We start from the raw sequence: 27,017 nt of genomic DNA on the forward strand, positions 1-27,017 counted from the left end.
ATGTCCCTCAATTCTTTTATCGGGAATTTCCAGCTTCAACTTTTTGGTCCGATAAGTGCTGGTTATGTAAGCAAGGGTATCTTATCTCCTTTGCGGGTACCACTTTTTTAAGACGTTTGGTGACAGTCAATTAATCAATGCGATAATCTAGTTTAAGTCTTGCTGATTTAGTCTTGGTTCGACCACCAATCTTCCTTGGAAAAATCTTGGGGTTGAAGCTCGGATACACACATACCCGGAAGAGCCTGTCGGATTCATGGAAGTATGCTGGCCTGGTTGGTTGTTACACAGCAAAGCCAGCCACTGTTCCTTTTCCCCATCCTTGACTCCATTCAGACGTTGGCCTTGTTCCGCCAATGAAAAAGCCCGTCGTCAATGCTTATACTTTGTAGTAGACAGCAACTACTGGTAGACTAGTATACTGCGTTAAAGTTCATTATGGATCTAAGCCCGGAAATCCGTATTAGTCGACATGCTACCACTAAGTTGTGCGATTGTACAACAACAGAGTAGACGTGTGCGCAACATTCTGAGGCGGAAAGTGAGCTATCTCTATAGCACAGTTAGCTGTGGAAGGTGACCTGCTACTTGACTCAGATGCTTCTGTATCCATCCACCCCCTGTTGAAGAGACAGCCTGCTTCCGACGTTGATTCTGCGTTTCCGCAAAGCGCGTTAGTGCTGAGCAAGACAAGTACCTACGAATGTCTCCTACAACTTTGGCGATGTTTCGCTGACTGCGACCCCCCAACAACGGGCCATAGAAAGCCCGTGGCGTCCCACCTAACTGGTCGTCTTTATGATGAATTTACTAGCTGTGGTTAGTGATGATTAGGTAAGGCCAAGGATATCACGGAGAGCGCCGCGAATAAAGAAGACAGACAGTCTTTTGGCACTTTCGCACGGCTGTATTTCAGGTTTCACTCTGTAGGACTGTACGTCTTCGAGCTCTGCCGATCTGTCAGCCTCATGGCCTGGCCATACAGTACGACGTGGATGGGATTCGATAAATTCCACGGCCTAGAGATACTTCGTAGAAAAGCCCGACATCCATCAAGTACAGCCCCCACTATGAAAGATCCAGAACATGCAAAGTACATTGTCAACGTCTGATTTTTGGCGCTGGGTACTCAGCTCCGGCATGAGAACCCCCCCTGCTAGTTCTATACCGTGCAGGAGTCGCCCAACCATCGTGGAGGAGTAAAAGGTAGGAATGTGAGCTCTCACATGCTGGGCTCGTGAGATGCATCAGTCGCATTTGAGGGTTGGCGACATTTGAGCGGCAAGTAAGTGAAAAGTACCTGATAGCAACATCTGACAAGGACACAAGCACGCAGCAGAGAGTAAGTAAATCGACAGACTGATAGTTCAAATGGCCTCGTGTTGGTGCGACAAACAGGGAAATGCGATCGGATGCGGGACGATCGCCATCAAGACTGGCCGATCCGCTTTGGTTGCATTGGACAAGACAAATGTGACGGACAGCTGGAGGGTTAGAACTTCTTTTTTAATTTTTGTATTTTTTTATTTTTGCATCAGCCTGCAGTCAAACATCGGGTTTGTTGCTGGGCATGGATTTGATTCACCTGGGATCCCCCACCCTGTGGTGATGATGGGGTTGAAGGGAAAAGAAGTACTGCAATTCGGGGGAAGTTGAAGTGGGCTCGGGATTGTTACTTCATTCTTCCTGACTTCAACCTTCCTTCCTCAACTGCTTCCGGACTTCTTCCTCTCCGCCGGAGCTTCTTCCTACTTTCACTTCTGCCTCTCATTGTCTTCTGCCTACCTCCATTCCCTCAATTAGCGCCTTGCAAACAGCTCCTTTGTTCGGCGATGCCTTTTCGTCCGCTCTGACTTCGATAGTCTCCGTTTCGATCTACTGTCCGTCTCCGCGCCGCAACCATGACGCGGGAGACTTATCTTAAGCGCTCGCTCGGGACTCTAGCCAGACGAATCAAAGAGGTACCGCTCCCCATCACCCCCCACGCTTATTCTCCTTGACGCTTCTCTTTTAGCAAGAAGCTCAGCTGGCGCATAGCCGTGCTAACTATTTTCCTTGATTCGCTTTTCTAGTCGCGTGTGCTTCTCGTGGGTGCTGGTGGCATCGGATGCGAATTGCTGAAGAACCTCCTGCTCTCCGGGTTCGGCGAAATCCATATCATCGACCTCGACACCATCGATCTGAGCAATCTCAACCGCCAATTCCTTTTCCGCTTCGAACACATCAAGAAACCCAAAGCATTGGTGCGTCAAATCCCTCCGAACGTCTTACTACCTACATCCCCTCCCATTTCCGTCCTTTCCATCCTTCCGAACGAGATCCTGACGGTTGGTGGCGCTATATCTAGGTTGCGAAGGAAGTCGCCCACAAGTTCCAGCCCGGTGCGAAGCTTGAAGCATACCATGCGAACATCAAGGATGACCAGTTCAACGTTGACTGGTTTGCGACATTTGATGTCGTCTTCAACGCTTTGGACAACCTCGATGCTCGACGCCATGTGAATAGGATGTGCTTGGCAGCCAATGTGCCGCTAGTGGAGAGTGGAACAACGGGGTTCAACGGCCAAGTCCAGGTCATCAAGAAGGTGCGCCGTTAAGTCCCTACCTTCTGTGTCTCTACGACTGGTTAGGCGCGACCGCTGACAACTGCTAGGGCGTCACGGAATGCTACGATTGTAACTCCAAGGAGGTCCCCAAGTCGTTCCCGGTCTGCACTATCCGCAGTACACCCAGTCAGCCGATCCACTGTATCGTCTGGGCCAAGAGCTACCTTTTTCCGTAAGTCATCAGGCGGCAACCTCATGCATAATTGCTAATGTACATAGTGAGCTCTTCGGCATAAGCGAGGATGACTCGAGCGAATTTGATCACTCGGAAGATGCCGAAAACTGTGAGTTGGAATTGCGACGTTGATTGACACTGGCTAATGCGTACTAGCCGAAGAGATTGAGAACCTCCGCAGGGAGGCTCAGGCCCTCAAGGAGATCCGTCAATCCATGGGCTCCGATGAATTTGCGCAGAAAGTATTCGAAAAAGTATTTCAGGAGGACATAGATCGGTTACGAGGCATGGAAGACATGTGGAAGACGCGAGACCCCCCGGAGCCTCTGGATTTCCACAAGCTACAAGAGGAGTCTTCGGGCATCGAACCTGTGGTTTCCTGCAATGACCAGAAAGTCTGGACTCTTGCTGAGGACTTTGTCGTCTTCAAGGACAGTCTAGATCGATTGAGCAAGCGGCTCAAGACCCTGCAGGACACCACGAAGAGTGACGTGAAGCCTATACTAGTCTTCGACAAGGACGACGTCGACACTCTGGACTTCGTCGCCGCCACTGCCAATTTGCGGGCCAGCATCTTCAAGATCGATCCCAAGTCCAAGTTCGACACGAAACAGATGGCTGGCAACATCATCCCAGCTATTGCAACCACCAACGCCATGACGGCTGGTCTCTGTGTCTTGCAGGCTTACAAAGTTCTAAGAGGGGAGTACGATCAGGCCAAGATGGTCTTCCTCGAACGCAGCGGTGTTCGTGCGATCAACTCCGATTCTTTGCAGCCTCCAAACCCCAATTGTCCAGTGTGTTCCGTGACTCACGCCAGGCTGAAGATCGATCCTCAGCGCGCGACACTGGAGAACCTGGTCCAGGATATCCTCCGATCGCAGCTGGGTTACGGTGAAGAGTTCTCCATCAACACCGAACTAGGAACCATCTACGACCCCGATCTAGAGGACAACCTGCCCAAGAAATTGACTGACCTCGGGGTCAAAAACGAGAGTTTCATCACCGTCATCGACGAAGAGGACGACCAGCCCCGCGTCAACCTCGAACTTATTGTGCTCGCGACCGAGGCCTCTCAATTCACAGAAGACCAGAAACCCGCCTCCCTGGAATCTGTTCCCGACATCCCTCGCAAGCCAAAGGCACCCGCACCTGCAGCCCCCGAGGCCGAGTCCGAGCCCGTCAACGGAGCAGGCAAGCGGAAGCGCGACGCAGACGAAGCCGGACTTAGCAACGGCGACAACCCAGCCAAGCGAGTGGCAGCGATGTCTATCGCGGATGGTGACGGAGCCAATCCTATCGTCCTGGACGAGGCAAACGGCGGCGCAATCCTGATTGATGATGATTAAAATGATACCAAGGTGGGTAGATAATTGGGGTTCGGCATCTTCGACCAACATAGTGACATTTACTATTTGCTCTCTTGGCTTTGCAGATCTGGCGCATGAATGATTGATCTGGGTTTTGTTGCTTTTGTGTTATTCCTGTTTACTATTCTCATGTAAAATACTTTATCACGCTACTTCGCATACACAAACCCCGCATGATCGGTTTCGATAGAATGGATGATTACTAGCTATGTTGTTTCTGTTTCTGTGAAATGCTGGATAGATTAAGCTCATTTTGATGGAGAAGATGCTCTTATTAGTTATAAGTCACCACATCTAAATATCGTACACACATATTACAGTTCAGTTCATCATACTTCCAACCCCATCAAGATACTAAATAGCACTCAACCCCCCATCCAAATTCAACACACAATTATTCGCATACTCATTCTGCGCCAAAAACACCGCCGCATCCGCAACCTCCTCCGGTCTCCCGAATCGTCGCACGGGGATACTCTCCTTCAACCGGGCCGTTTCGCCATCTGAGAAATCTATTCCTCGCACCAAGCATCAGTAATCCATCCTCACTATAAATAACAATGAAGGATTAATATGAGGGAAGGACATACCAGAAATCATAGGCGTCTCAATATACCCCGGCACAATCGCATTCGATCTAACCACCACATCACGCAGCGACGCCGCCGCCTCAACGGCGACTGATCTCGTCAGACCGAGCACTCCGGCTTTTGATGCTGCGTAGGGAACCGCGCCGGTTCCGGATTTGTGGGCGAGCAGGGAGGAGATGTTGATTATGCATTTTGATGATGCGGGATTTCCACTAGTGCTGGTGGTGGCGGTAGTGGTGAGGGTAGATTTCTTCATCCGATTGCGGATCGAGGCGCGGATGAACGCTCGAGAAGTGAGAAGGGCTCCTTCGAGGTTCGTGCGCAGGATACGTGAGATATCCGTTGGTTCGGATTTCGGGAGAATGGAGGAGATGGAGAGGCCGGCGGCGTTGATGAGGATGTCCGGGTTTGTGGCTTGCTGTGGTGCTCGTTCATGGTGTTATTTGAGGATGGTCTTTCTCTAACATACTGGTATGGATTGTAGGGAGGGAGGTGAAGGAGGATGTACGTACCATTGCTTTCTCGAGCTCGCGCGTCCAGGACCCTGCGTCGGCGATGTCGCCGATTAGGAGGCTGATTCTGGGCGAGGATTCGAGGAGTTGGTGTTTCTCTGGGTTTGTGATGGGTTGGGAGGGTTCCGTGGAGGGGATGGCTGGTGAGTCGATTTGAAGGCGAGATGCGGCGTTGTAGAGTCGCTCGTAGGATCGTCCGATTAGGATCACTCGTGAAGCACCTTCTTGGAGGAAGCGCTCCGCGATGGCGAATCCGATGCCGGATGTTCCGCCTGTGATCATGCATGTTCGGTTGGAGAGGCGGTTGGAGGGGGTGAATTGGGAGTATGCTCGTTGAGTGGAGAGGTGGAGGTGTGGGAGGTGATTGTGAGGTGCCTGAAGCCTGAGGGGTACGCCAGGAAGGCGTAGGATGTTTCTTTGATGTCTCATGGTGTGATAAATGGGTTTATAGCATCTGTACTAGGAGCGGAAGAAGTGTATAGTCTTAAGGTATACCGGGCTCCTTCGGTAGTTTTGCACAGAGTGAGAGAATACTACAACTGATTAGTCGATGTGTTGTAGAGGAATGTTGCACAACTTACTACTCCCTACTTAACAGAACCCTTGTTCCCAAACCTGCAACTAATTGTGTATAATTTTCTACACAACAGACACCAGAATAAAGATAGTTAACTAGACAATCAAAAGAAGTGACAGCATCGGCATCGGAGCTTAAGCACGGACCACCCCGAAACTGGAGCCTATCAAGTAACCGCAGCCTAAATTAAATCGCGGAACCAAAGCCGATTATTACTCACTTATCGCCCGCCGCACCGCGCCGCGTCTCGTACTATCTTTGCCATATTTCCATCCAATTCCATCTCTCTCGTTTGCTCCATCTACTACTCACTTATTTATTTATACATCTCCGCCACCCACTCCCTCACACCATGTCCGCCTCAGTTCCCTCCTCCTCCTCACAGTCCGAATACGTGACTCTGGTGTCCGGCGATGGATTCGAATTCGTCATCCCCCGCAGCACAGCCTGTGTGTCCGGGACGATACGTCGCATGTTAGAGCCGTCTAGTGAGTTTTCTTTCTCTCTTCACTTCACATTCGCATGCTAGTGGTGGACATCTTTGCTAACTGGTTGGTTTTTCTATAGGTCGGTTTTCAGAATCTGTTACCGGTCGATGCGTCCTCGAGAATATCAGCGGCATCGTGCTAGAAAAAGTATGCGAGTATTTCTGCTACAATGAGAAAAATAAGAACCAGACGTACGTTCCGGATATGGATATTCCGCCGGAGTTGTGTTTGGAGTTGTTGATGGCGGCGGATTATTTGGATGCTTGATTGAGGTGGGTTGGTTTGATTTGGTCCGTCATTCTTTGTATAGTGTAGGTAAGTGGATTGAGTTGGGTTGGTTGGTGCGGGGTTTGTACTGATTGTGGCATTAGTTTTATTGCAGTGGGATGGCTTGGGATTTTACGAATAACGCGACATGATGGCTCTATGTCTCTATGGTATATCATATGGAGTTTGGTGGTCGTGGTTTCAGCTTCTTTACAGATGGTAGGGTGGCGTTAGAATCTGGGTATATAACTTGGAAGAATAGATGGATATCTTGCTGTCTCTTGTCCCTTTTAGGGACTCCCTCCACTGCACATTTCGTCTCACTTCGTCAGTGGGCTATTAGCGCCACTGGCTCGCCATCGGAGCATCTATATCCGTCCTTTCACTCCGTGGACGGGTGTACTAAAGATGATGGCAGATTGTTACCATCCCCTCTATTCAGTCCGTGTCCGTTCTGGTGGATCTCGGGCCTTATTCCAGGGGAGAGATGCTCTTATCCCTTCGAGGCTGTATTTAGCATGAGCTGTATAATGGAATCTGATAAGCCCTCAGCGTCCTTTGGGCCGTGGACGCCAGGGTCCTTTGTTTCCTTTCGTGTTCTGCTGCTTGTAAAGCTTTTCCTTGCCAAATGCCGAGTCTGCAATTCGGAGATAGCTCACGACGCCCTCGTCGACTACAGCCAGGATCACGTTCCTGTATCCGTACCGGAGTCGCTGGTACAGCTGGCGACTCATCTTCTCGCCCACTGGTGGGTCGAGCGGTGTGCTCTCGAGCAACGCCCCAAGCTGAGCTGATGTCGGGATCGTGGTGTGCGTGCGTGCATTCACAACGGCGAGCCTAAAGTCGGGGGTCGGAGGGGCGGATTTCTTGAATGGTGTGGATGGCTTGTAGATATGGAAGACTACACGGTAGGGCGGTGTCGTAGGAGGTGATGGAGATGGCGAAGCAGTCGGGTCATACCAGGGAATGATAGAGAGTTTCTGATATATGTTATCTGAAAGATCGTCAGTATAACCGCAAGCGCTGCGAGAGCAGGAAACGTACCATAACTGCGATGAATCCCAAGACCCACAACCGGTCCCAACGCAGTTGTAGCGCTACCAGGTTTGTACAGCCACTGCAAAAGCTGCCTAAACACCCCAGCAATCCCAAGACCCGAACCCTGAGGCTTCTCCAGTGCTATTTGCTGTGATTCGCTGGTCTCCGCGCCCTCCTCTGCATCGTGCCACCCCGGGGCACGAATGATCGTATACCCCAACCGCCTCAATCCCGTATAAACCGAGTACCGCTCACTAGTCAGACCGCTCCGCCCCATGAACGCCGCATAAGCAGCCTGTAAGCTCATCGGGATACCAGAGTCGTCCGTCCCCTCATCGTCAGCACAGCCGACCTCCGAGCACGGCCACCTGATATCTAAGGTCCCTCTTTCAAGTAGATACAGAGCCTCCTCCGGAAGTAACCATACGCGGTTCCAACGATCAGCCTGACCTATCGATTTGAAGTACTGTCCCTTCGGGGCGGGAACATAGACACACGAGTCGGGATGGACGCCTATATCCGTGCCTGCGGGTTTCGAGGGCTCTGATTCTTCTGTGATGGTATCTAGCTTTTGGGCAGATCGCAGCGGGATCGGTCCATTGGGAGAGTATATTCCAACGACTTGTGTCTTCGGGTGGTGTAGACGAGGGTATGAAAGGGCATTGTGCATGGCCTGTCGCGAGGCAGAGAGAATGTCGGCTTGGAAGAGCGTGGGGTTCGGTTCGAAGTCCTTTTCACCGCGTTTGGGAAGACTTTGCTGGGAACCATCTGTGAGGCTGTTTTCTTCCATTGTCAGTATGCCATTTGCGCATTAAGCTGTAATTGGGGCAGGGTGCAGATAGACGCGTGGTAGCACTGACAAGGAAATGCTATTCAGCATGCGGAAGTCCTGAGTCTCGTCGGAGAGGTCGGTGTCAATGTGAGCGCTCGCATCCTGCGAGGGCATGTGAATGACGGCCTCGTCTATGTCAGCCATTTTGATTCCAGCTGACAATGACCCAATCCAGAGAGCATGTAGTATCGGTCGGGGATGGCAGAGCGCGTGAGGGGAAAGCGAGAGTGGAAAGAAAGTTAAGCTGCGCGGGCGGATCGATATCCACTTCCGATAAGAAAATCTGAATGCACGGGGGGGGTTTAGTTTCGGGCTTAGCCTGCGGTCTGCCTTCCAACTTGCATTTCCAACCAGTTCTGGTGAAACAATTGGGGCGTCCAAATTAATTGCTTTCTTTTTTTTTTCGTTAGTATACTAAGGTATCCCTTCTGCGGGGAACTTCTTAGGCAGCTTCTTATCGGTTGATGGCTAAACACCGAACAATGGACATCGATAATGGGAACCAGAGGTAGCGCATCATGATGCTTTTCTATAATACGTTACATACCATCACTGCCTTTACTTTGAGTGTATCTATATTACATATTTAGTATAGCTCGATGTCATTATCGTACTGATTATTACACTGTAGTAGTCGGTGCGATATATCTCTGAAGTACATTATTGCATGTTCAAGAGAGAAGGGTATTCACCACCCCTACTAGATAGTAACCCAATCAAGCCAAACCTATTCACAACACTCAAACCAAGCAATTCTGCCCCTGTCACACACCCATAGACCGCTCTTGTGCGCAGCGTTGACAACTGACGCCTAAACCTCAGGCCCAACAGGCATTCTCCAGTCTGCTTATCAGATCCGACAACCGCGGGGTTGAAATTCAAAAAGGGTCCGCACCACCATCATAAAATTTCTTGACCTTGCTCCAGTAGCAGCATCCTTTGTGCCCATCTCTCCAAAATGGAAGATCCTCGTCCTGACTACAAGGCGATCTTCACTCAGGTAAGTTTTCCAGTTAGGCACATACAATCATCATGTAGACCTGCCCCTCTAACGCAGTTTAGATCACCGTCAATCTCTCCAACACACTGACTACATTCGGTCCTCGTTCACCACAATACAAGTGTGTTGTGGAGATGCTCAAGGAGTTTATGAGACGTGTGGAGAAGGATATGAATGAGCGCAATCGTCGCGAGCTTGATCCGGATATGTTGAGCACTGCTATGGAGTTCTTGAAGATTGGGGAGGAGAGATGACTTGGACTATGAGACGGGATAGAGGGGTTGGATTGCTGGTTGTCGGTATGAAAACTGATGACCTTTTGACTCGAGTCTTTTGACAAGCGTGTTGCATGGCTGTTTTGGCCGGAAGTGCCTTCATGTATTATGCTACGATGTTTAACGAATACCCTACAAATTTGGAATGTGTTGAATACTGGCGCTGCCGTAAATGATTGAAAATATACGAGCCTCTCGCCTCGCTGTGTCTGGTTCTCGTTGTATTTCGTTCAAGGAATTAGCATCGCTATATAGTATTCCAGATAATCGGCCTTGCGTGATAAGCAAGAAATATTGTGAACTATGCGGACGGGATCATCTATCTGCCCTGTCTGTCACATGTTGAATCCAAGTTGTGCTGCTGAGAATGGTTCCTTTTCTTTCGCTTCCAAAATTGAGCCGTGAAAAGGTAGATCTTACATATTATATTGTGCATGCACCACTAGAACATGCATGGGAAAGCACGTGAACCAAACTAGAATGGAACCTCTCCCCCCAGCCTTTTCCTCCGTATGAAGCAAAGGCAACCCAAACACCCCGTTTTGCTCCGGCCAACAAAAAATGGAACGAAATGGCTACCAGGAAACCCATGCAACGACAAAACTCCGTAGCCCATGCATTCGTAAGACGTAATGACGCTTCTTGCGTCACAGCAAGCACGCCGAATCAGAAAAGAAATATACGACGCGATCAGGCTCTATCGGCGCGTATGAGGCGTTGTTCTGGGGCTGGCGCTGTGAATTGGCCCGATTAGCCCGCAGCCGAAAGCCTGGGCATGCTTCGTTGGAAATGGTGGACATTTGAGTCCGAACTGGCAACTGTGGCTCAGTCTATTAAGGGCTTCTTTTGATTGCCGACAATAGCAACACCCAGATGACGAAGAGCATTGGGATCGTTGGGCCGCACGATAGAGGGAAGCGGCAACATGGGATTATCCGGATTGATATGTACCGCCTCGCGGGCAGCCTGTTCGATAGCATCCATTTCCTCTTTACAACCAGCATGGTCAAGAGGACATACAACTATCGGCTGTCGAATGACAATGTCTCTGGCGGAAGTCAAGTGGGCCTGTGGTATGATTGTTAGCCAAAGTCATACGACTGCACATGCAGTGGGAAGACGAACCTTTACTGTGAGATAATATTCGATCTTATAAAGACTCGCCGTTGTCGTAAACCCCGTCACAGCATAAGCCGGAAAAGCCATATCGCTCCTGGGAAGAATACCCTTGGAGTCTCGAAGATCTTTGGCTGGAAATACTAAACCCAGATTCGTCAAAAAGCCCGACGGGGGTAGCTTTACTCCAATCGGCTCTGTTCTTTTCGTCAAGGTCCTCACTTTCCGTTGTGGCTCGTCACCTTCATGGTTGTATATAATCTCCTCATCAATACCGATAGTAATCTTGTTGATCGTGACTTTCCTAGCTTTGCCTATCCAGTCGAGATTGGGCGATAGTTTGACGTAAACGCTCACAGGGTCAAGGGGGCCGTAAGACCACCGAGGCAAAGATATGCCCAAGGTGACCAGATGGTCCGACACCCTTTCCGCCGACTCAGGTCGGTTGTACATGCCAAACGTGGAGAGTGTGTCATAGCGTGAGATGGGAACCGGGAACGTGTATTTTCGCTGATCCGAATGACCTTGTTGAACCATGACCACTATTTCATAGAATGTCTCTGCGGTGCGACTAGGCAGTTGTAAACTGGCGGGTGGAACTCTCCTCGAAGCGTCCGGCCCTCCGCGCCCAAATGGAATGAAAAGGACGAAGGGCAAATCCATGGATATCACTTCCTCGTACTCTCGACCCGCTGGGCAACGGAAGAGGAGCATCTCCTTGCCCACAATATCCGTGATTTCTTTCCTAGGGGGCGCGAGGTGCTTCTTGGTCACGGAGTCGGCGGAGGGATGTATTGTCTCACGGCGATGAAGGGATATGGTGACGAGGGACACATTGACGGGAGCTGTAATGCCGACGCTAGGCCTGATCTCAACCTTGCCCTCGATACGTGGCTTCTGGAGGTCAGCAAGGGCTGTATGTATCGGAGATAGACCAGAGAATAGTCGGTTCTCACCATTGTTGCAGATATACCGGGGTAGCCGATCAGGAAATGGCCATTCGGCGGCCCCGACACTCGCACGAATGCGGCCATGCTGAGAGCACTGCTACCGCACCACCATGGGCACGCGGCGGGTGAGAGGGATGCGCCCCGGGGATTCGGCGGAGTATATGCGACCTCGAAGAGCTATATATCGGCGGTAATCTCATAGAGAAGCCAAATATGGTGTGTGAATCCCGCTTGATAGCGCTGCACCCAAGGTATGGTGAGGGCGCAGTTGCGGTACACCCCTCTCGTTGCTATGGAACGTGAAGTTCGGACCCAGTCTGGGCGAGGCTAGGCGATTACCGCTTCGAGTGCGGGCGGCGTCAGACAGGAATTCGGAAGCGGCAAAGGCAGGGAAACGGGGTTAGAGTCGGAAGGATGGTGGAAAGCGAGAGAAAGCCGGTGCGACGTTGGTGAAGCAATCGAGGGTTGTTTACAAGCGCTGGTGTGGGGAGGGGAGAAGGTGATGGGGAACATCTGCGGCGGCTAAGCAGGTTAAGTTCCCAGCGGCAGCCACGGAACTACTTGAACTGGACCGTCTTCCCGACCCTTGTCAAACCAGCCAGCCGCGATTCTTGTGCGCAGTACGGAGTATAACGAAGGAACTACCAAAACCAACTTATTAACTCATCCCCGATTCCATCCCCCTGTCAGATCATCCGCATATTGTCAATACGAGCAGGGCACTCAGTCTTCGGAAGACAGCTAAGAACACATTTCAACTTCTCTTGGTGCTAATTAAACTATTGAGCTGTCCACCAGGCAGAACATTTAACTATTGATCGTCGTTTTTCAATAAACGGGGCTTGGTTGATGATTATGCAGAGTGAAATGACGAAGCCATTCTGGGCGGCAAATTGATTGCATATTAAGTACTAACAGCTTTGGTTGCCGCCTGGTCTATTAATCATCCTCCTGTACGAAGTACTGACAGCAAATGCATCCTGGATGTATTCCTAGCTGACCGCTCCTGAGCATGTTCCTTCCTTACTGTGTATGGACTCTTATCAATCTGCTTACGGTGAACTCGGTTAACTAAGTTCAATTCATGCATTCTGTCTAACAGACAGATAGATAGAGCTGGATCTTTCCATGGCGCTGATCCATGCTTGGATGGATTCCACTTGAAGCTCCCCTGCAAAAAGCGGTCAATCGTTGGTTCGTTGGTTCGTTGGTTTCCCGCTTTGCAGGTCTTGTTTCTTATCGATGATGCCATGTGACTGACCCATACTAGCGATAAGCAGGTAGACACTTCCCAATCAAGGATTATCAATCACAACCACCATACTGAATAGTACTGACTTAGTGACGAAAGAACGTTGTCAATACTATAACCGCAGTCAAAACAAAGCAGGTAAAATCAACCTATCGATCCACTAGTATAGTTAGATAAACGTGCAGATTTCTGCAACGTAGTGGCATGCGCAGTTTCACCTTAAATGTGATCTTCTACAGGATATCCCCATCGAACCACCAAAGTGGATACTACTATCTTACAATTTGAAAAAGGGCCCTTGGTCAGCTGCAGGCCGGGAGGCTGCTTCATCCACCAATTTCAGGTACCACTACTAAGTAAGTACTTACTTATCTAGTAGTTACCCCGCAATATTCTTCGTTATCAGGCCAATAGTACAGTAAGCCGGCGGGTTGACTACGTGAGACATGCGGACAGGCTGACTTGCTATAAATCTATATAGCTAATAAAATCCATGAAGAACGTTATTTTATACTCAAACATACCATCCAAGCAAGCAAACAAGAACAGCTTCTGCTGGGATTCCAGGGGCGATAGAACTGGATTGGGGTTGGTGGAAGTAAATCCGGTAGCGGCGGTTGCCATGTGCAACAAACCAATGATGACATCGTCTCCCCCACACTCTCAACCAAGCCTGGCCCAGACGTAGTCCTGGATTTTCCTTCAGCCTGGACTCGGTTCATCAAACTGCTGCATATTATCTATACACCTTCTAATAGACGAAGCAATCCGAATATAATTGCGAAATGCCCCCCACTCGTCGCCGCGGAGGTAATACTGCCGCCTCTCGTTCTAATCAGGCAACCCTCTCATTCGGCTCTAAATCCAGAGTCACCAAGCCATCAGCAGCGCCATCCACACGCTGTCAAAAAGCCAAGGATCTCGACTTGATTGACGCTTCTCGATCAAATACTCCATCAGTAGACGATGTATCCGAAGCAGAACAGGTTTCTGTTACTTCCACGGAGCCTTCGCAGCCCCATGTGGCAGAGCTTGCCGTGAGGCAGCAGGCTCGGGCGGAGATTGAGCAACCACGGTCAGAAGAGGATGCTAAGGCGGAGAAGATCACCGAAAGGCAACTGCAACAGTACTGGAAGAAGGAAGAGGCAAAGAGACAAGGGCCTAGAGGTGAGTCACACATCCCAGTCAGGCAACTCCTGTGATAAGTACGCTGATCATGTCCACCAGTTCACCAGGAGGGCCTCGATTTACGAGAGAAGATTTTGCGCAACTTCGACCTTTCAAGCCAATACGGGGTAAGTCTGTCTTTATTTGTACACCACATGTTTGCTTGAACTAACGCTCTATCACTCTAGCCTTGCATTGGAATTGCTCGACTCAAGCGATGGAGACGTGCGCATACGCTAGGCCTCAATCCTCCCCTCGAGGTGTTGGCAGTGTTGTTGAAACCAGACGAGGATACTAAACAGAGGGCGTATATTGACGAACTGATGTCTTGAGCATGCTTTTGGTGGGACACTGCGCAATATATATTTCTGTCCCATGGACCAGCGTGGGATAGATTTTGGAGTACGGGTGTTTGTGGGACAGGCGTTTGGGATAACTCTGCGCATACCCTTTGGATTACTACTTTGAAATGACCTACATTGCTTTGATTGCCAACCTTCATTTTTCACCAGTCTACGCTCTTTATCTGCAGACACTGTGGAACACAAGTCGCCACTCAAACTATGCACAAACACCGTAGTAACAGGTATCAAGGTACATAAGTAAACATCTGAACTGCATGGCTGGGCGACTGTATTATTAGTAATTCCCAAAACGCCACTCAAGAAAGTTCTGATCAGCAACTCTGAAGTTAAACCTGACCACTCTGGTCACACAGTATCTCACAAAGAGGGTTGGATGCTTCCGCGTAAAGGACCCGAAGATGTCTGGGCTCCGGGAGACGTTGCGTTTGAGCTCTTCCTACTCGGTTGGTTGAACAAAAAGCCCCTTTCAGTGCTACCAAACAATTGGTCTACTATCACTGTCCTACAGGACGTTCACTGCAAGCTCCCTTCGAGACGTCCAAGAAGCCCTTGCATTGGCCAATCTACGCTCAGAGGTAGGCTCAGAGCTGGGTGTCACTATATTTGGACCTCGTCGCTTCCAGGGGTTGTCTTTCCTGCATGCTCATCGCACCAGATGACTGCAGCCGTTTGTTTCCAGACTCCATAGCTGATGCCTGTCGTTGAATCCTCCTCGAATCCGATTAGTGAAGTCTGCTCCCTGTTATTTGGTCTCACTTTGACAAGAAGTGCCATTGGTTCTACAACGGTTCTAATTTGAGGGTCTCAATATAGTACTAGTACAACAGCGACTGTCACACGCTCTGGACAGGAATCCGCGTGTCACCGAACTACGTGCAATTTTACCCGTCCTACGTCGCAATTTGCTCATTCGGCAGTGATATCCGTCTATATACATGCCCTTCCAAGAACAACCCAATGCATAGGTCAAAAAGACGACCGGCCAACATTATAAGACATTTAGTTGATTGGCCGTGCGCATTGGAAAATGATATTTGCCCGATCACTCCAATAGGCCGGAGGTTCCTACATGGATTGAGCATCTCCCACCGCATGTCCTCAATCTACATGAAAAAGGGGCAATGCGATATGCCTCAATGGGAGCACTATATGCATGTGATACCGGCTCTAAAGTTTCGTGGAACAGTGGCACAAGCTTATAAGAAGCGAGGTCCTCCGCCCATGCGTTGGTTCTGATCTGCTTGTCTGGTAGCCATCGTTTATCGCTCCCTGGCATACACTTACCTTCTTTTCGACGCAAGCTACAACAACTTCGAGTAATAGAAAGCCAAGCACCTCAACAATGCAGCTATTCCACACACTTCTCGTTCTGCTCGCTAGCACCCTTGCTACTGCACAACTCCCAAATATCCCTTCATGCTCTGTAAGCTTCAACGCCCAGCTGATGAGGTCCTCTTGACTGACATCGTCTCTCATCCCTTAGATAAACTGCTTCATCAGTGCATTTCAGCATGATGGATGCTCACAGCTAACAGACTTTGCTTGCCATTGCCAGAAGCCAGATCTTCCTACCACCATAACCCCCTGCGTCCAAAAAGCATGCAACGTTGCCGACCAGTCTGGTAGGAGCCAAATTGTTATCTTGAGTAGTGGAATGAACTAATATCTTGCCAGCCGTATCTAGTGAAGTCGTCCGACAATGTTCCATCGCAGGCCATCCTATTTCTATCCCTCCAGTGGGCGGTGGCCTCGAGACTACGACCTTGTCTATGCCCAGGACTTCCACTACTGATGGAGAAGCTGTCTCATCGAGCGCTGCCTCAGCGACCCTCCCGACTGTATCCTCTTCAGGTGCTGCATCATCTTCCAAGGTGTCGCATTCCTCGTCCGCATCTGCATCAGCGTCGGCATCTAGCTCCCACGCTCCGTCAACGCCGGGCTCACACAGTCAGTCTGGTCATGCATCATCCACAGCATCTCCATCCTCTCCCCTTTCAACTGGCTCTGCGTCGACTATCAAGGCGGGTGTAGCTGGGGCTATAGTTATTGCTGCAGCTGCAGTGTGCGTGCTATAGACGGACTTACAGTGTAGCAAGTCAGACCGTTGGATTCTTACATGGAGTATGAGAAGTGTATAGCATGTCTCTCCTTCTGCTATTTTGCTGCTGGTGACCTCTCTCGGATAATTTTCGGTTATTATTTTTACTTCTGTTCCACTGGGTACTCCCCAATATGGATTCTTACTGAGCCCCATCCATGTCTCTACATGGTCTTAATAATATTTATGTCTTGTTCGAGAGAAAGCTTTTGATTGACTTTGAAATCATCTTGTTGCTATGCTGTGCATTGTACTACCACTTTTCCCTAATACGTACTTCCTCATCCCGCAAACCCAGCAGTGCACTGGAGTGTGCAGGGTATCACTGTAGAATCTGACCCAACCGGGTCCGGAACACACCTACAAACCACATCCAATTGAATGCACGGCGACTGCACCACATGCTCACATTCAAAATGAGCCCAGGAACACTCAGTATCAGGAGAAGCCTTCAAAAATGACAACATTAACTCGTTATTATCGTAAGCGACACTAAACGACCGTACGCTAGCTCCAACCTCAGCATACATAAAGGGCAGACCCTCCGAGCTCCTGTCATCCTTTCTTCTTTCCCTCACCACCAACCGAGACCTGCTGAACAACACAACACCACCAACTCCAACTCCATAAGAAAATAAAGCAAGTCTGTAAAAATTCTTCCTTCTTCTGATCCTTAACTCCCTTTACTCCACGCTCAACCCAAAACGGAAAAGAAAACCAAACGCCAAAGAGCGAACTTTTCACGAGACGCGATCCTCGCTGTCAGTCAGCTACCACACTCCTCAATCGGGACTGAGGAGGTGGTAGCTGACTGACAGGGCGAGTTCATTCATCAATCAGTCACTCTTGAGCGGACGACGACGCGGAATGCCCATGACCCTCCTGGTGCTCGACAGCATCATCGTGGCCGTCGCGGACAACGTTTTCCCAGAAGGCATGGACGATCTCATAGTCACTGTCGTCGTCCAGGTTAGTCGAAGTGTCGGCGTCATATTCAGGGTCGCAGGGCTCAATAACCGCTGTATCCTGGTGGATGTCGTCGTTGACTCCCTCGCTATTAGTGAGTGCTTCATGACTCCATTAGCATATTTCTTCATAGTTTCCTAACTGGTTAACGCACTACTACCAGAAAACGTACTCTGATCCATCTGGTCGACATTACCCTCGTCACAATCAACGCCCGGCACATTGGAGATCAGACTTTCAGCCATAGCTGTAACGATATCCTCCACAGTTGCCTGGTTGAACCAAGTTATCTGGACACCCCCATCACCCACTTCCTGGACATGATCCTGATCCTGAGCGGGAGCAGTCTCATTGACCGGCGAAGCCGGAGAAGGTGCAGGAGCTGGAGCCGAGACAGGAGTAACAGGCCACATCAGAATGACGATATCGTCGTCGGGATCACCACCACCAGCCTCATTGGTATGAACGAGCTGCAGCGTGAACTCCCTCGACGAATTAGACAGAATGGATGATGCAGTCGACATCGAGCTAACGGCACTTTGCGGTGGGGAAGACGTCTCTCTAGACGGGACCTCAGTGCCGCCGCTGGCGCCGGCGGTACTAGTAGGAGTACGTGCGGTGATGGATGTGTCGATCTTCAGGGCCGGTCTGTTGGGCTTGTTATGGTCGTAATTATTTTCTCTGTCATGAGGATGATCAGAGGACGACGCCATGGTTGCGCTGGTATTTCTCGTCAGATTTTCTGATTATCCTCTCTTTCTCTCTCCCCGATTTCTCAGATTGAATCTGTCTTACTGTTGTATCCCAACGACAGCAACCTTATCTGTGGATTGATCCATAGTCAGTTCTCTGTGATTTTGTTTTTCTTTCCCTCTTAACTGAGCGAGAAGCAATCCCCCGGAATGGACTGCCATCAGATCATCACTTACTGGATTCGAAATGATTATTAGTCTTTTCAGTTCAGTTCAGTTCTGTCGATAGCGGAAGAATGGTACCTAGAACTTCTGAATGTGAGAATGCGCGTATTTTGTGATAACGCCGAGAAGAAACGAGTATGCTGCGATAACGCCGAGAGAACGAAATAGAACGAAGAGATCCGTATTAGTAGATGACGGTGTTGACGTGAAGAAGTATACATTACGCGATCGATGCATGTATGTATGTGACGAGGGCTGGGTCAGTGAATGCGCGTTTCGAAACTGGGTCAGCAGCATCTTTGTGTGTTAGAGTGTGAGACTGGTATTGAATGTGAGTGGAAATTTCGCTTGTTGCTTTCGTTGTTGGGTGAGTGGGTGAACAGCTGTGTGTTAATGTAGAAAGAGAAAGACTAAGGTGGTGTGATGGATGTGCTGGGTCCTTGTAGCTTGTGGAGTTGGGCTTAGGGAGAGAGGGCTTAAAATGGGTGGTTTCAATTTGGGGCTAGACTGATTCATGATGATATCTGGATGTGGTTAGGTACTGTGTAGTTTATGAGGAATGGTATAGGTAATGTGAGGATGGAAACTACTATATCCGCACTGCAAATATTATCCTAGATGGTACAATGTACATTAATCACTCTATCTATCGCTTTGCATTCAAATTACGCTAATGTTGCTAAATGAAGACCTCGATATGTGAAGCGTGAGGCCGATGCGGAAAAGAAAACAAGACTTATGGGACCCATAACCGGACATAACCTGCAACGTCCTGGCGGCATGTCACACAGTTTCCAAAGTTATTCATGGCAAGACTGACACGGCAATCCTCGCAAATACAGAGACACCGACATGGCCAAGTGATGATAGAACGGGGGCTAGTCTGACAAATGACGCACGGTGGCCCGCTGGGTCCAAGACCCGAGGCACCCGATTCCCACGTCTGCTCGTCTGCGTTTGGAGCGGACCGCATCTCGGCTCTTCGCGAGAGGATGAGGTTTTCGAGAAGCTCGGCTTCTTCCTCAGAGGTAGGCTTGCGTTTGCCATCAGTAGACTCATGTGTGGAGGGCTGTGCTAATCGTGAGCTAAACAGAATCTGGGCTCGGTCCCGTTCAACATGTTTTTGGAACTGCCGACGGGTCATTATCCGACCCTCACGGCCAGCAGCCAGGTGAGCAGATAATATGCGCGCTTCGTGTCTGCTTTCTTGATCGCGAGGATCCAGCAGTCGTGCCAAGGCGCCGATGTCCACGAGCGGTTCTTGAGCTGGAGTACTTTCTCGGGAGAAACGACCCGGAAAGGGGTCTTCTTGAGTGGGAGTGCGACGACCGTCGGATTCGTACCCTTCCCACTCGGAGCCGGCCGTTGTCGACATCGATATGACACTCGTAGTGTCTTCCCAGTCATCAAAAGAAGGTGCGTAATCAGAGCTCTGGTCCTGATTGCCCCATGAGCCTCCCACTTTCCACCAACCGTAGAGTTTGTCGTCAAGTCGGCGTTCATCGGATTCCTCCCAACCAGCGGCCTGGATTCTTTCCCTCTTTCGCATCTCTCTTTCTACATCAAATTCATGGTCGTCGGGTAACTCTAAAGCTCCATCATCTGTCAAAATCCAAAAGTCTAGAGTATCCATGCGGCTGCCCTTTCTCTTCTTCTGCGAGTCCTTTGGTGACCCTACCGCGGATTTCAACCACTGGGGCCGGGCAGTTATGCCCATCCGGGAGAGAAGCTTGTCCAGACCGTAAGCAATCCACTTCAGAACAAGATAGAAGATGCCTCGGAAGAACGCAAATCCATGGTAACAGCGAACCACGCCCCTGAAGGTACCCACACCACCTGCATCATTTTGCGGACGAACAGGCCTGGAGCCTGGCTTGGGCTTCTCGATTTTCTTTTCGCGCGAGTATCCGCTCTCCCATTCCACGGCTGACTCGGTGATATCGAAGTCTAACTCCCCATTTTCAGAGCACATATCCGCGGAAGGATCACCGCGGGGGTTCCAGGATGACTGCTTGCGATGAGACTCTATTTCGGCCAGCCTATCCTGTTCCAACCAAGTCATCCTGCGCGCGGAAACCCGCCTTCCTTCATTGAGAAAGACTGCTTCGCTGGCAGCCGTCAAAGCCGTGTAACCGATCCTCAGCAGCGTGCTGTAGAAATCCTCATGCCAGTTAATACGGATATTCTGGATCTGGCTGGCGCCCTGCATATTCTCATGTGCAAGGGAGAATCTTTCTCGAAGTGTCAACGAGCCCGATGTCTGCATAGGCAGCGAGAACGCTGTAATAACCAGAGCAATCATGTATATAAAGACACAGGCGATAATTCCCAGCAGGATGAGCAGGTGAGGAATGAACCCTACAATACATACAGTCGGAAATTTCAAAACGACACTGTCGCTCCCAACTGGAGAACCGCCGAACAAGCCCCATGCCATAGCCGACATGAAGCAAAGGCCCCAAAAAGCAGTATTCACCAAGCGGTAACGACTTTGTCTGCCAATGACATCTAGAACATTTGAGGTCAGACTGTTGCAGCACGAGATCATCGCGATTAGCAATAGCTCGGGAGTGACATTCATTCGCTCCAAAGCTTGAGTTCGGGTCAGGATATGCAGGGTAGATTGCCCACCCTCTCCAGCGACATCTTTCGCACTGCTTTGCTTTGACAAGCCAAAGATACCAAGACCAAGAGTCTGGCTGATTACAGATTCTGCCTCTGCAAAGGCAAGCGAGTGTTCGAAAATAGACATGCCAGCTTCTGTGACAACTGCTCGTCCCTGCAAAGCGCAAGAGACGGTCTCGACAAAGTGACTGAGGCAGAGGCGGATGAAAACTGGCCAGAGCAGTCGGAAAGAGCCATATGATATGTCCGATGCATTTACAGGACGGCCCATGTGCACCGCACTGCAAGACTGCTCGTCTGTTTCCCAGGGTAAAAGGGTGGAGCTTAGGGCATGCAAGAAGCCTCCTCCGCCAGAATGATCGAATAGCAAGCGCTTACCCGGCGTGCCATAGCGTATGGTAGAGTATTCCGGGGATGTTTGGCAACGGATAGACCGAAGAAGTGCGTAGATTTGAGTAATGAAAAGGACAATAGGAACGATGCGCAGAGCCAATCGCCTAGTCCAATCCAGATTAAGGTGTCTTCTAGTGGAGGCATATATTGTAATCCTATTCAATATAAGAGCCTTGATAGGTTAGCCTGACCATTTTCACGAAGCGACTAGCCGGGGAAATCAGTATTTACCACGGTAAAGCAAGTTAAAGACCACCGGCTCGTCAGGTACGAGAAGAAACCACTGAATTTCATGACGGCCTGTAGGATGTCGGAGAAATGGAGACCGGAGTCAGCCTGGGCAGCGGCATCAACCACGCCGTCTCTGACAGCTTCAGCGGCTGTCTGCGTTGCCAGTACTGCTTCAGGCTCCAGTCCCGTCCCAGAAGCTGCCCCCCAAAATCGCGTCGCCATATCCTGCAGTCCAACTAGCTTGGCGAGTTGCTTAGGCACGGTAGAGAATGTAAAGGCCTCTGCCTGGGAGAGTCCGCGGAATGGAAGCGACAGGAGTTCGCGCGATGACGAGGACAATGAGGAATGAGCGGCGATCGATGCAGTGGTGTTCAGGGACTGCGCAGCAGTTATTGAAGCTGTTGCGGCTGAAGCGGCCGATGGAAGTATGGACATGACTGATGCTCAGGAAGCAGAAGCGATGCCTGAGCGATCTGGTTTCAGCCGGAAAGCGAATCTCTCAATCGTAAGCATCCGTGGGATGGTGGGTACAAGTGTGTCGCGCGGATGCGAGGAGACGGAGAGGGGGCGATCGTAAATGGTAGGGTGATCCGGTATCACTGGGAGATATCGAGCATGCCAAGAGAAGCCGATGGCATATCTGGAATCATTTCCCCCGAGTGAGTTGGACAGCGAGTCCCACATACAACGAGGTGTGTTGGGGATGGAGAGGCAGCAGTAAGATACAAAGTAGTTCGATTTAAAGTCGGTCTATCTTGGACCGTCATCAGCAACCCGCCTTCTCCAGTCCGTTCCCCGACATCCGCCGCTAACCGGATCAGGTAATTGCCACGGAATTTGCACGTGCCATCCCGGCATCATCCCGCGGTTACTTCCTTCTTTCTGCTTGTAATTGTCGTTCTCTGCATGAAATCGATGCATTCAATACAACTATTTGCTGTAGCGGCGCGGATCAATCCTCCAGATTTAGCAATGTCAATAACAGTTGTGGTTTGTGTTCTAGAAGGAAGAAAAGAAGGCTATACCCGCACATCACCGCTGCCAGCATCGATTGCTCAGTCCTTGTTATATTGCTACGCATCATGTGTAGTAGATTCTTAGTACTACTTTCCTTAGTGCCACTCGCTGCCATAGCTACTTTCAGAGAAATGTACCATTGCAGTTCAACATCATGCCAAGCTGATGAATTTTGCCTGTAGTTCTACTTGTGGACTATTCAGTGTCACACTAGTCCACTTCCCGTAAGGAAAACGAATACGAAGTACAGCAGGGACTCACTACCAGGGGTTGCACAAAGCTTATTGCCTGTCCCTCATCACCATAAATATCTCTCCTCCCAGAAGATGTCATGGAGTTTTCTCTTCAAATGCTGCTTCCTTCCAATAGGAAGTTGCTCCAACCTACTGGGTGTGCCGTTGAGATATGGAAAAAGACCCACGGCTGGGTTATAGCAACCCTGGTTCATCATCATATGACCAGGCACCGCCGCCCTATTCACCATACACTGATGGTGGACTTGTGGTCGAATCGGCAGACGTACAGGGTGAGCAGATCATTTCTATGACTATGAGCATAGCAGTTTGAAGAAGGATTAACCATCAACAAAGCCAATGGCCGCGTCAATGTCGATTTAGATTCAACCTTGGCAAGAACATTAGCCTCGATCGTTGAGCTACAGCAGGAAGATCTCCAAAACCCACCTCCAGATTACTCCGAGGGTCAACCGGTAAAGGATGAGCTGCTGCAACCTGACATCCAACTGAATATCGTGATACAAATTGTGGGCAGCAGAGGTGATGTGCAACCATTCATCGCCTTGGGGACCGAGCTACAAAAATACGGTCATCGTATCCGAATCGCCACACACGATGTATTTTCTGATTTTGTCACTCAATCAGGTCTTGAGTTCTATCCTATCGGAGGTGATCCTGCAGAGCTGATGGCCTTCATGGTCAAGAACCCCGGCTTAATACCTCAAATCAGCAGCCTGCGCACTGGAGAAGTCCAGAAGAAGAGGGCAATGGTAAATGAGATGCTTCATGGCTGCTGGAAGTCTTGCATCGAAGATGACCCTATTACAAAGATCCCATTCGTCGCAGATGCCATCATTGCAAATCCACCTAGCTTTGCCCATGTCCATTGTGCGCAGGCTTTGAGTATTCCGGTTCACCTCATGTTCACCATGCCTTGGACTAGTACCAAGGCTTTCCCTCACCCACTTGCTAACCTGAGCTCCTCTGATATGAATCCAAATATAGCAAACTGGGTTTCTTATGGTGTGGTAGAATGGCTTACATGGCAAGGGTGCGTGCAAACACTTGATCGGTAAGAACTCATGACTAACGTTGTCGCATAGGTTGGGAGATGTAGTCAATCGATGGCGGGCATCCATCGATTTGGAACCGGTTCCAACCACGGAAGGCCCCAGGCTGGCTGAAACGTTGAAGATCCCTTTCACTTATTGTTGGTCACCCGCCTTGATCCCGAGGCCGCGGGACTGGCCAGCTCATATTGGTAAGCACTCGTTGAATAGTTGTTGCTACTGATTACCTTATAAAACTAATGGATTAGATGTCTGTGGTTTCTTTTTCAGGGATATGCCATCGTACGAACCGCCACCTGACTTGAAGGAATTCTTAAGGTCGGGAGCGACTCCCATTTATATAGGCTTCGGCAGCATCGTGATTGATGACCCTCAGAAAATGACAGAGATCATTTTAGAAGCGATCGCGAGAACTGGCGTACGTGCCATCATATCACGGGGCTGGAGCAGACTAGGTGGTGTGCCCAATTCCAATGTCTATTACATTGACGATTGCCCTCATGAGTGGCTTTTCAAGCACGTTGCTGCTGTGGTGCACCATGGGGGTGCTGGGACAACCGCGTGTGGTCTTGCTAACGGCCGACCGACTACCGTTGTGCCCTTTTTTGGGGAGTAAGTACTGTATAGAAAAGTACTTCCTGCCAATCTGAATGCTAACTTATTGAAGCCAACCATTTTGGGGCAGTATGGTGGCAAGATCTGGCGCTGGAGCTAAGCCAATCCCTTATGCTTCACTCAACGCAGAGAATTTGGCTGGGGCTATCGCTTTCTCGCTGAGACCAGCCGCAGCAGATTCCGCTCGTGACATTGCTTTGAAGATGCAGCGTGAGTCAGGAGTAGCAGCAGCCGTTCGATCCTTTCATCGCCATCTCCCGCTGAACAGGATGCGTTGCTCCCTGATACCTAATCAGCCTGCTACTTGGACTTACAAGCGGTCCAAGAATAGCATAGGCCTTTCTAAAGTTGCCGTTCAGTTATTAATCGACAACGGCAAAATCAATGCAAAGGAGCTTCGGGGGTGAGCGATGTTTTCTCAATTGGGCCTTAGTAAAATAATTTGGCATATGCTGACTCGAGGTTCGTACTAGCAATGCGATCAATCCGATACATATCGAAAACCGTCGCCGGGACCCCGTAACCGGCATTCTCTCTGCCTCTACAAGTACAGGATCTGCAATGCTTAAGTCGACCGGCGAGATGCTATACAACCCATATAAGGAATACACATCCAGTCGTTCTCCAAAGCCACCAATATCACGGAGTGGATCTGCACTTTCTACAACTATAACATCGTCGTCTTCTAGATCTCTCACGGCTCTTTCCGAGGCAAGTAGGCGGCCTTCTGAACTGATGCATACGGATACTCCTACCAACGATGGGCCCAATAAAAACGCGTTATCAACGGCAGGAAGTATGGCTGGAGCTTCTCTGAAGGGCTTTGGCAAGTTCACCGGAGCATACTTCAAAGGCGTGGTGGTAGACATTCCCTATGCTGCTGCTGAGGGTTTCAGACAGGTTCCTCGACTCTATGGAGAGGAACCTAAGCAGTATGGCACAGTTCGTGATTGGAAATCTGGTGCTACTATGGGCGGCAAGAACTTTGTCGATGGCATGACAGATGGATTTAAGGGGTTCTTCTCTCAGCCCATCAAAGGCGCGAGGGAAGAGGGGGCGCTAGGGGCCGTTAAAGGATTCGCAAAAGGGACCATTGGACTGGCGACTAAAGTTCCTTCGGGTAAGTACAACATTCTCCGAATAGATGCCCACCTCGTATAGAATGATCGCTGATTGGTATCCACGTATAGCTGGAATTGGGCTTGTCGCGTACCCTTTTCAAGGCATCGCGAAAACAATTGAAGCAGCCGTCAGGTCTAAGACAGGGAAGGCGATCCTTCTTGCCCGACTCAGAGATGGATACGCCATAACAGATCGAGCCCACATGCCGGAGGATGAGCAACAGTATCTCCTGCGGAGGTTCCAGGCTTTAACTGGTTGATGAAACACGATATCTCTTGGAACTTTGCTTCTGTAAGCCGGGGTGACATAACTACCATGTAGCCGTGAGCTGGACACTACTAGTATATATATATATTAATATGATCTTTCCCACCTACGGAGTGCTTATCAATGTAACGTATTTATTTCCAGATGGACTTGCAATGAGCCCCGATGAGTGCTCGCCAAGAGCGTCCAGAATAGACACAGAAGGGTGCCAACCAAGAAGAGATAACGTCCTTCTATCGGGCCCGCATCTGCCACTCACTAACTCCTTCCTTCCTCCGAACGGCAATGTTACAAGATTACAGATTCAGCAACAGACAGCCCTTGCAGACACTGACAATATCAGAGTGATAAGACCGCTAGTACTTGAGCAGCAGCGCAGTGCAGCATCTGAGGGTCTCAGCGAGCGCGACAAGCTCACATGATGTTGCCGGTATTGAACACTATGATCCGCAGCGTATAATGCTCATCAAAGTGTACTTTCGCTGACCTTTTGATCGCGTTCCTGCATCACTTTTGCATCCCACAGCCTATCTGATTTGATATCGTAAGTCAATGTTGGTGCGACTCGATTTAGTAGCAGACCTAAAAACTGGACAAATGTGGGCTGATCTTGCTGTCACGAAAAGCCAGGAACAAATGTATCTCACCTACCATGCCTATAATATTGGCGCCAATGGCCCCGTGAAGTACTTGTGTCGTATCAAAAGCAATTTTATCTTCTCTCCGAGAGTTATTTCCTGGGCTAGCGACTTTTTACGGACGACATATTACAATGTTTGATTATATTTCATACAAGAAAACGACTGCTTCAGGAGATCATAGAGACCTGAAAGAGAAGGCATGGAATTGTTTCTTCCTTCGCAGCAGTAACGTCGCCTTTG

At 49.8% G+C, this 27,017-nt stretch overlaps 12 protein-coding genes across 12 annotated transcripts; 7 read left to right on the top strand and 5 right to left on the bottom strand.

Moving 5' to 3' along the window:
• Window positions 1-1,217: 1,217 nt before the first annotated feature.
• Window positions 1,218-1,779, top strand: BO79DRAFT_37842 (uncharacterized protein). Its single transcript, XM_025689155.1, has one exon. It carries the CDS (start codon window positions 1,372-1,374, stop codon window positions 1,654-1,656), a length of 285 nt encoding a protein of 94 aa, XP_025537137.1. The 5' UTR covers window positions 1,218-1,371; the 3' UTR covers window positions 1,657-1,779.
• BO79DRAFT_289256 (E1 ubiquitin-activating protein ubaB) lies at window positions 1,575-4,353 on the top strand. The gene is made up of 6 exons (XM_025688761.1): window positions 1,575-1,961; window positions 2,073-2,243; window positions 2,348-2,584; window positions 2,653-2,777; window positions 2,825-2,889; window positions 2,937-4,353. The coding sequence occupies exons 1-6, from the start codon at window positions 1,902-1,904 to the stop codon at window positions 4,127-4,129; spliced, it is 1,851 nt and encodes a 616-aa protein (XP_025537138.1). The 5' UTR covers window positions 1,575-1,901; the 3' UTR covers window positions 4,130-4,353.
• Window positions 4,354-4,504: 151 nt separating this feature from the next.
• Window positions 4,505-5,681, bottom strand: BO79DRAFT_153884 (SDR family NAD(P)-dependent oxidoreductase; the record flags this gene model as incomplete). Its single annotated transcript, XM_025678734.1, has 3 exons — window positions 4,505-4,668; window positions 4,741-5,158; window positions 5,253-5,681. The coding sequence occupies 3 exons, from the start codon at window positions 5,679-5,681 to the stop codon at window positions 4,505-4,507; spliced, it is 1,011 nt and encodes a 336-aa protein (XP_025537139.1).
• A 400-nt stretch (window positions 5,682-6,081) lies between these two features.
• Window positions 6,082-6,713, top strand: BO79DRAFT_247000 (elongin C). The gene is made up of 2 exons (XM_025685615.1): window positions 6,082-6,317; window positions 6,397-6,713. The coding sequence occupies exons 1-2, from the start codon at window positions 6,182-6,184 to the stop codon at window positions 6,582-6,584; spliced, it is 324 nt and encodes a 107-aa protein (XP_025537140.1). The 5' UTR covers window positions 6,082-6,181; the 3' UTR covers window positions 6,585-6,713.
• A 158-nt stretch (window positions 6,714-6,871) lies between these two features.
• On the bottom strand, window positions 6,872-8,669 carry BO79DRAFT_37884 (tRNA splicing endonuclease subunit). Its single transcript, XM_025689156.1, has 3 exons — window positions 8,483-8,669; window positions 7,629-8,398; window positions 6,872-7,578 (listed from the first exon to the last, which is right to left on the bottom strand). The coding sequence occupies exons 1-3, from the start codon at window positions 8,596-8,598 to the stop codon at window positions 7,133-7,135; spliced, it is 1,332 nt and encodes a 443-aa protein (XP_025537141.1). The 5' UTR covers window positions 8,599-8,669; the 3' UTR covers window positions 6,872-7,132.
• Window positions 8,670-9,349: 680 nt separating this feature from the next.
• Window positions 9,350-9,858, top strand: BO79DRAFT_289258 (uncharacterized protein). The gene is made up of 2 exons (XM_025688762.1): window positions 9,350-9,454; window positions 9,517-9,858. Exons 1-2 carry the CDS (start codon window positions 9,413-9,415, stop codon window positions 9,706-9,708), a joined length of 234 nt encoding a protein of 77 aa, XP_025537142.1. The 5' UTR covers window positions 9,350-9,412; the 3' UTR covers window positions 9,709-9,858.
• Window positions 9,859-10,061: 203 nt separating this feature from the next.
• Window positions 10,062-11,879, bottom strand: BO79DRAFT_199486 (arrestin C-terminal domain-containing protein; the record flags this gene model as incomplete). Its single annotated transcript, XM_025681419.1, has 3 exons — window positions 10,062-10,797; window positions 10,855-11,739; window positions 11,802-11,879. 3 exons carry the CDS (start codon window positions 11,877-11,879, stop codon window positions 10,555-10,557), a joined length of 1,206 nt encoding a protein of 401 aa, XP_025537143.1. The 3' UTR covers window positions 10,062-10,554.
• Window positions 11,880-13,759: 1,880 nt separating this feature from the next.
• On the top strand, window positions 13,760-14,738 carry BO79DRAFT_247002 (putative DNA polymerase delta subunit 4). The gene is made up of 3 exons (XM_025685616.1): window positions 13,760-14,214; window positions 14,275-14,342; window positions 14,403-14,738. Exons 1-3 carry the CDS (start codon window positions 13,833-13,835, stop codon window positions 14,544-14,546), a joined length of 594 nt encoding a protein of 197 aa, XP_025537144.1. The 5' UTR covers window positions 13,760-13,832; the 3' UTR covers window positions 14,547-14,738.
• Window positions 14,739-15,844: 1,106 nt separating this feature from the next.
• On the top strand, window positions 15,845-16,796 carry BO79DRAFT_270934 (CFEM domain-containing protein). Its single transcript, XM_025687319.1, has 3 exons — window positions 15,845-16,002; window positions 16,063-16,201; window positions 16,254-16,796. Exons 1-3 carry the CDS (start codon window positions 15,922-15,924, stop codon window positions 16,652-16,654), a joined length of 621 nt encoding a protein of 206 aa, XP_025537145.1. The 5' UTR covers window positions 15,845-15,921; the 3' UTR covers window positions 16,655-16,796.
• A 473-nt stretch (window positions 16,797-17,269) lies between these two features.
• BO79DRAFT_270944 (uncharacterized protein) lies at window positions 17,270-18,490 on the bottom strand. The gene is made up of 2 exons (XM_025687320.1): window positions 17,798-18,490; window positions 17,270-17,744 (listed from the first exon to the last, which is right to left on the bottom strand). The coding sequence occupies exons 1-2, from the start codon at window positions 18,354-18,356 to the stop codon at window positions 17,518-17,520; spliced, it is 786 nt and encodes a 261-aa protein (XP_025537146.1). The 5' UTR covers window positions 18,357-18,490; the 3' UTR covers window positions 17,270-17,517.
• A 734-nt stretch (window positions 18,491-19,224) lies between these two features.
• Window positions 19,225-22,520, bottom strand: BO79DRAFT_199491 (putative ubiquitin-protein ligase (Asi3)). Its single transcript, XM_025681421.1, has 2 exons — window positions 21,810-22,520; window positions 19,225-21,750 (listed from the first exon to the last, which is right to left on the bottom strand). Exons 1-2 carry the CDS (start codon window positions 22,242-22,244, stop codon window positions 19,297-19,299), a joined length of 2,889 nt encoding a protein of 962 aa, XP_025537147.1. The 5' UTR covers window positions 22,245-22,520; the 3' UTR covers window positions 19,225-19,296.
• A 705-nt stretch (window positions 22,521-23,225) lies between these two features.
• BO79DRAFT_270962 (putative sterol glucosyltransferase) lies at window positions 23,226-26,134 on the top strand. The gene is made up of 7 exons (XM_025687321.1): window positions 23,226-23,352; window positions 23,417-24,113; window positions 24,166-24,323; window positions 24,381-24,744; window positions 24,800-25,150; window positions 25,221-25,867; window positions 25,938-26,134. The coding sequence occupies exons 1-7, from the start codon at window positions 23,232-23,234 to the stop codon at window positions 26,126-26,128; spliced, it is 2,529 nt and encodes an 842-aa protein (XP_025537148.1). The 5' UTR covers window positions 23,226-23,231; the 3' UTR covers window positions 26,129-26,134.
• The last annotated feature ends 883 nt before the right edge of the window (window positions 26,135-27,017 follow it).

Source organism: Aspergillus costaricaensis (assembly GCF_003184835.1).
Source record: "Aspergillus costaricaensis CBS 115574 unplaced genomic scaffold BO79scaffold_26, whole genome shotgun sequence".
In the NCBI taxonomy this organism is placed as follows: Eukaryota; Fungi; Ascomycota; class Eurotiomycetes; order Eurotiales; family Aspergillaceae; genus Aspergillus; species Aspergillus costaricensis.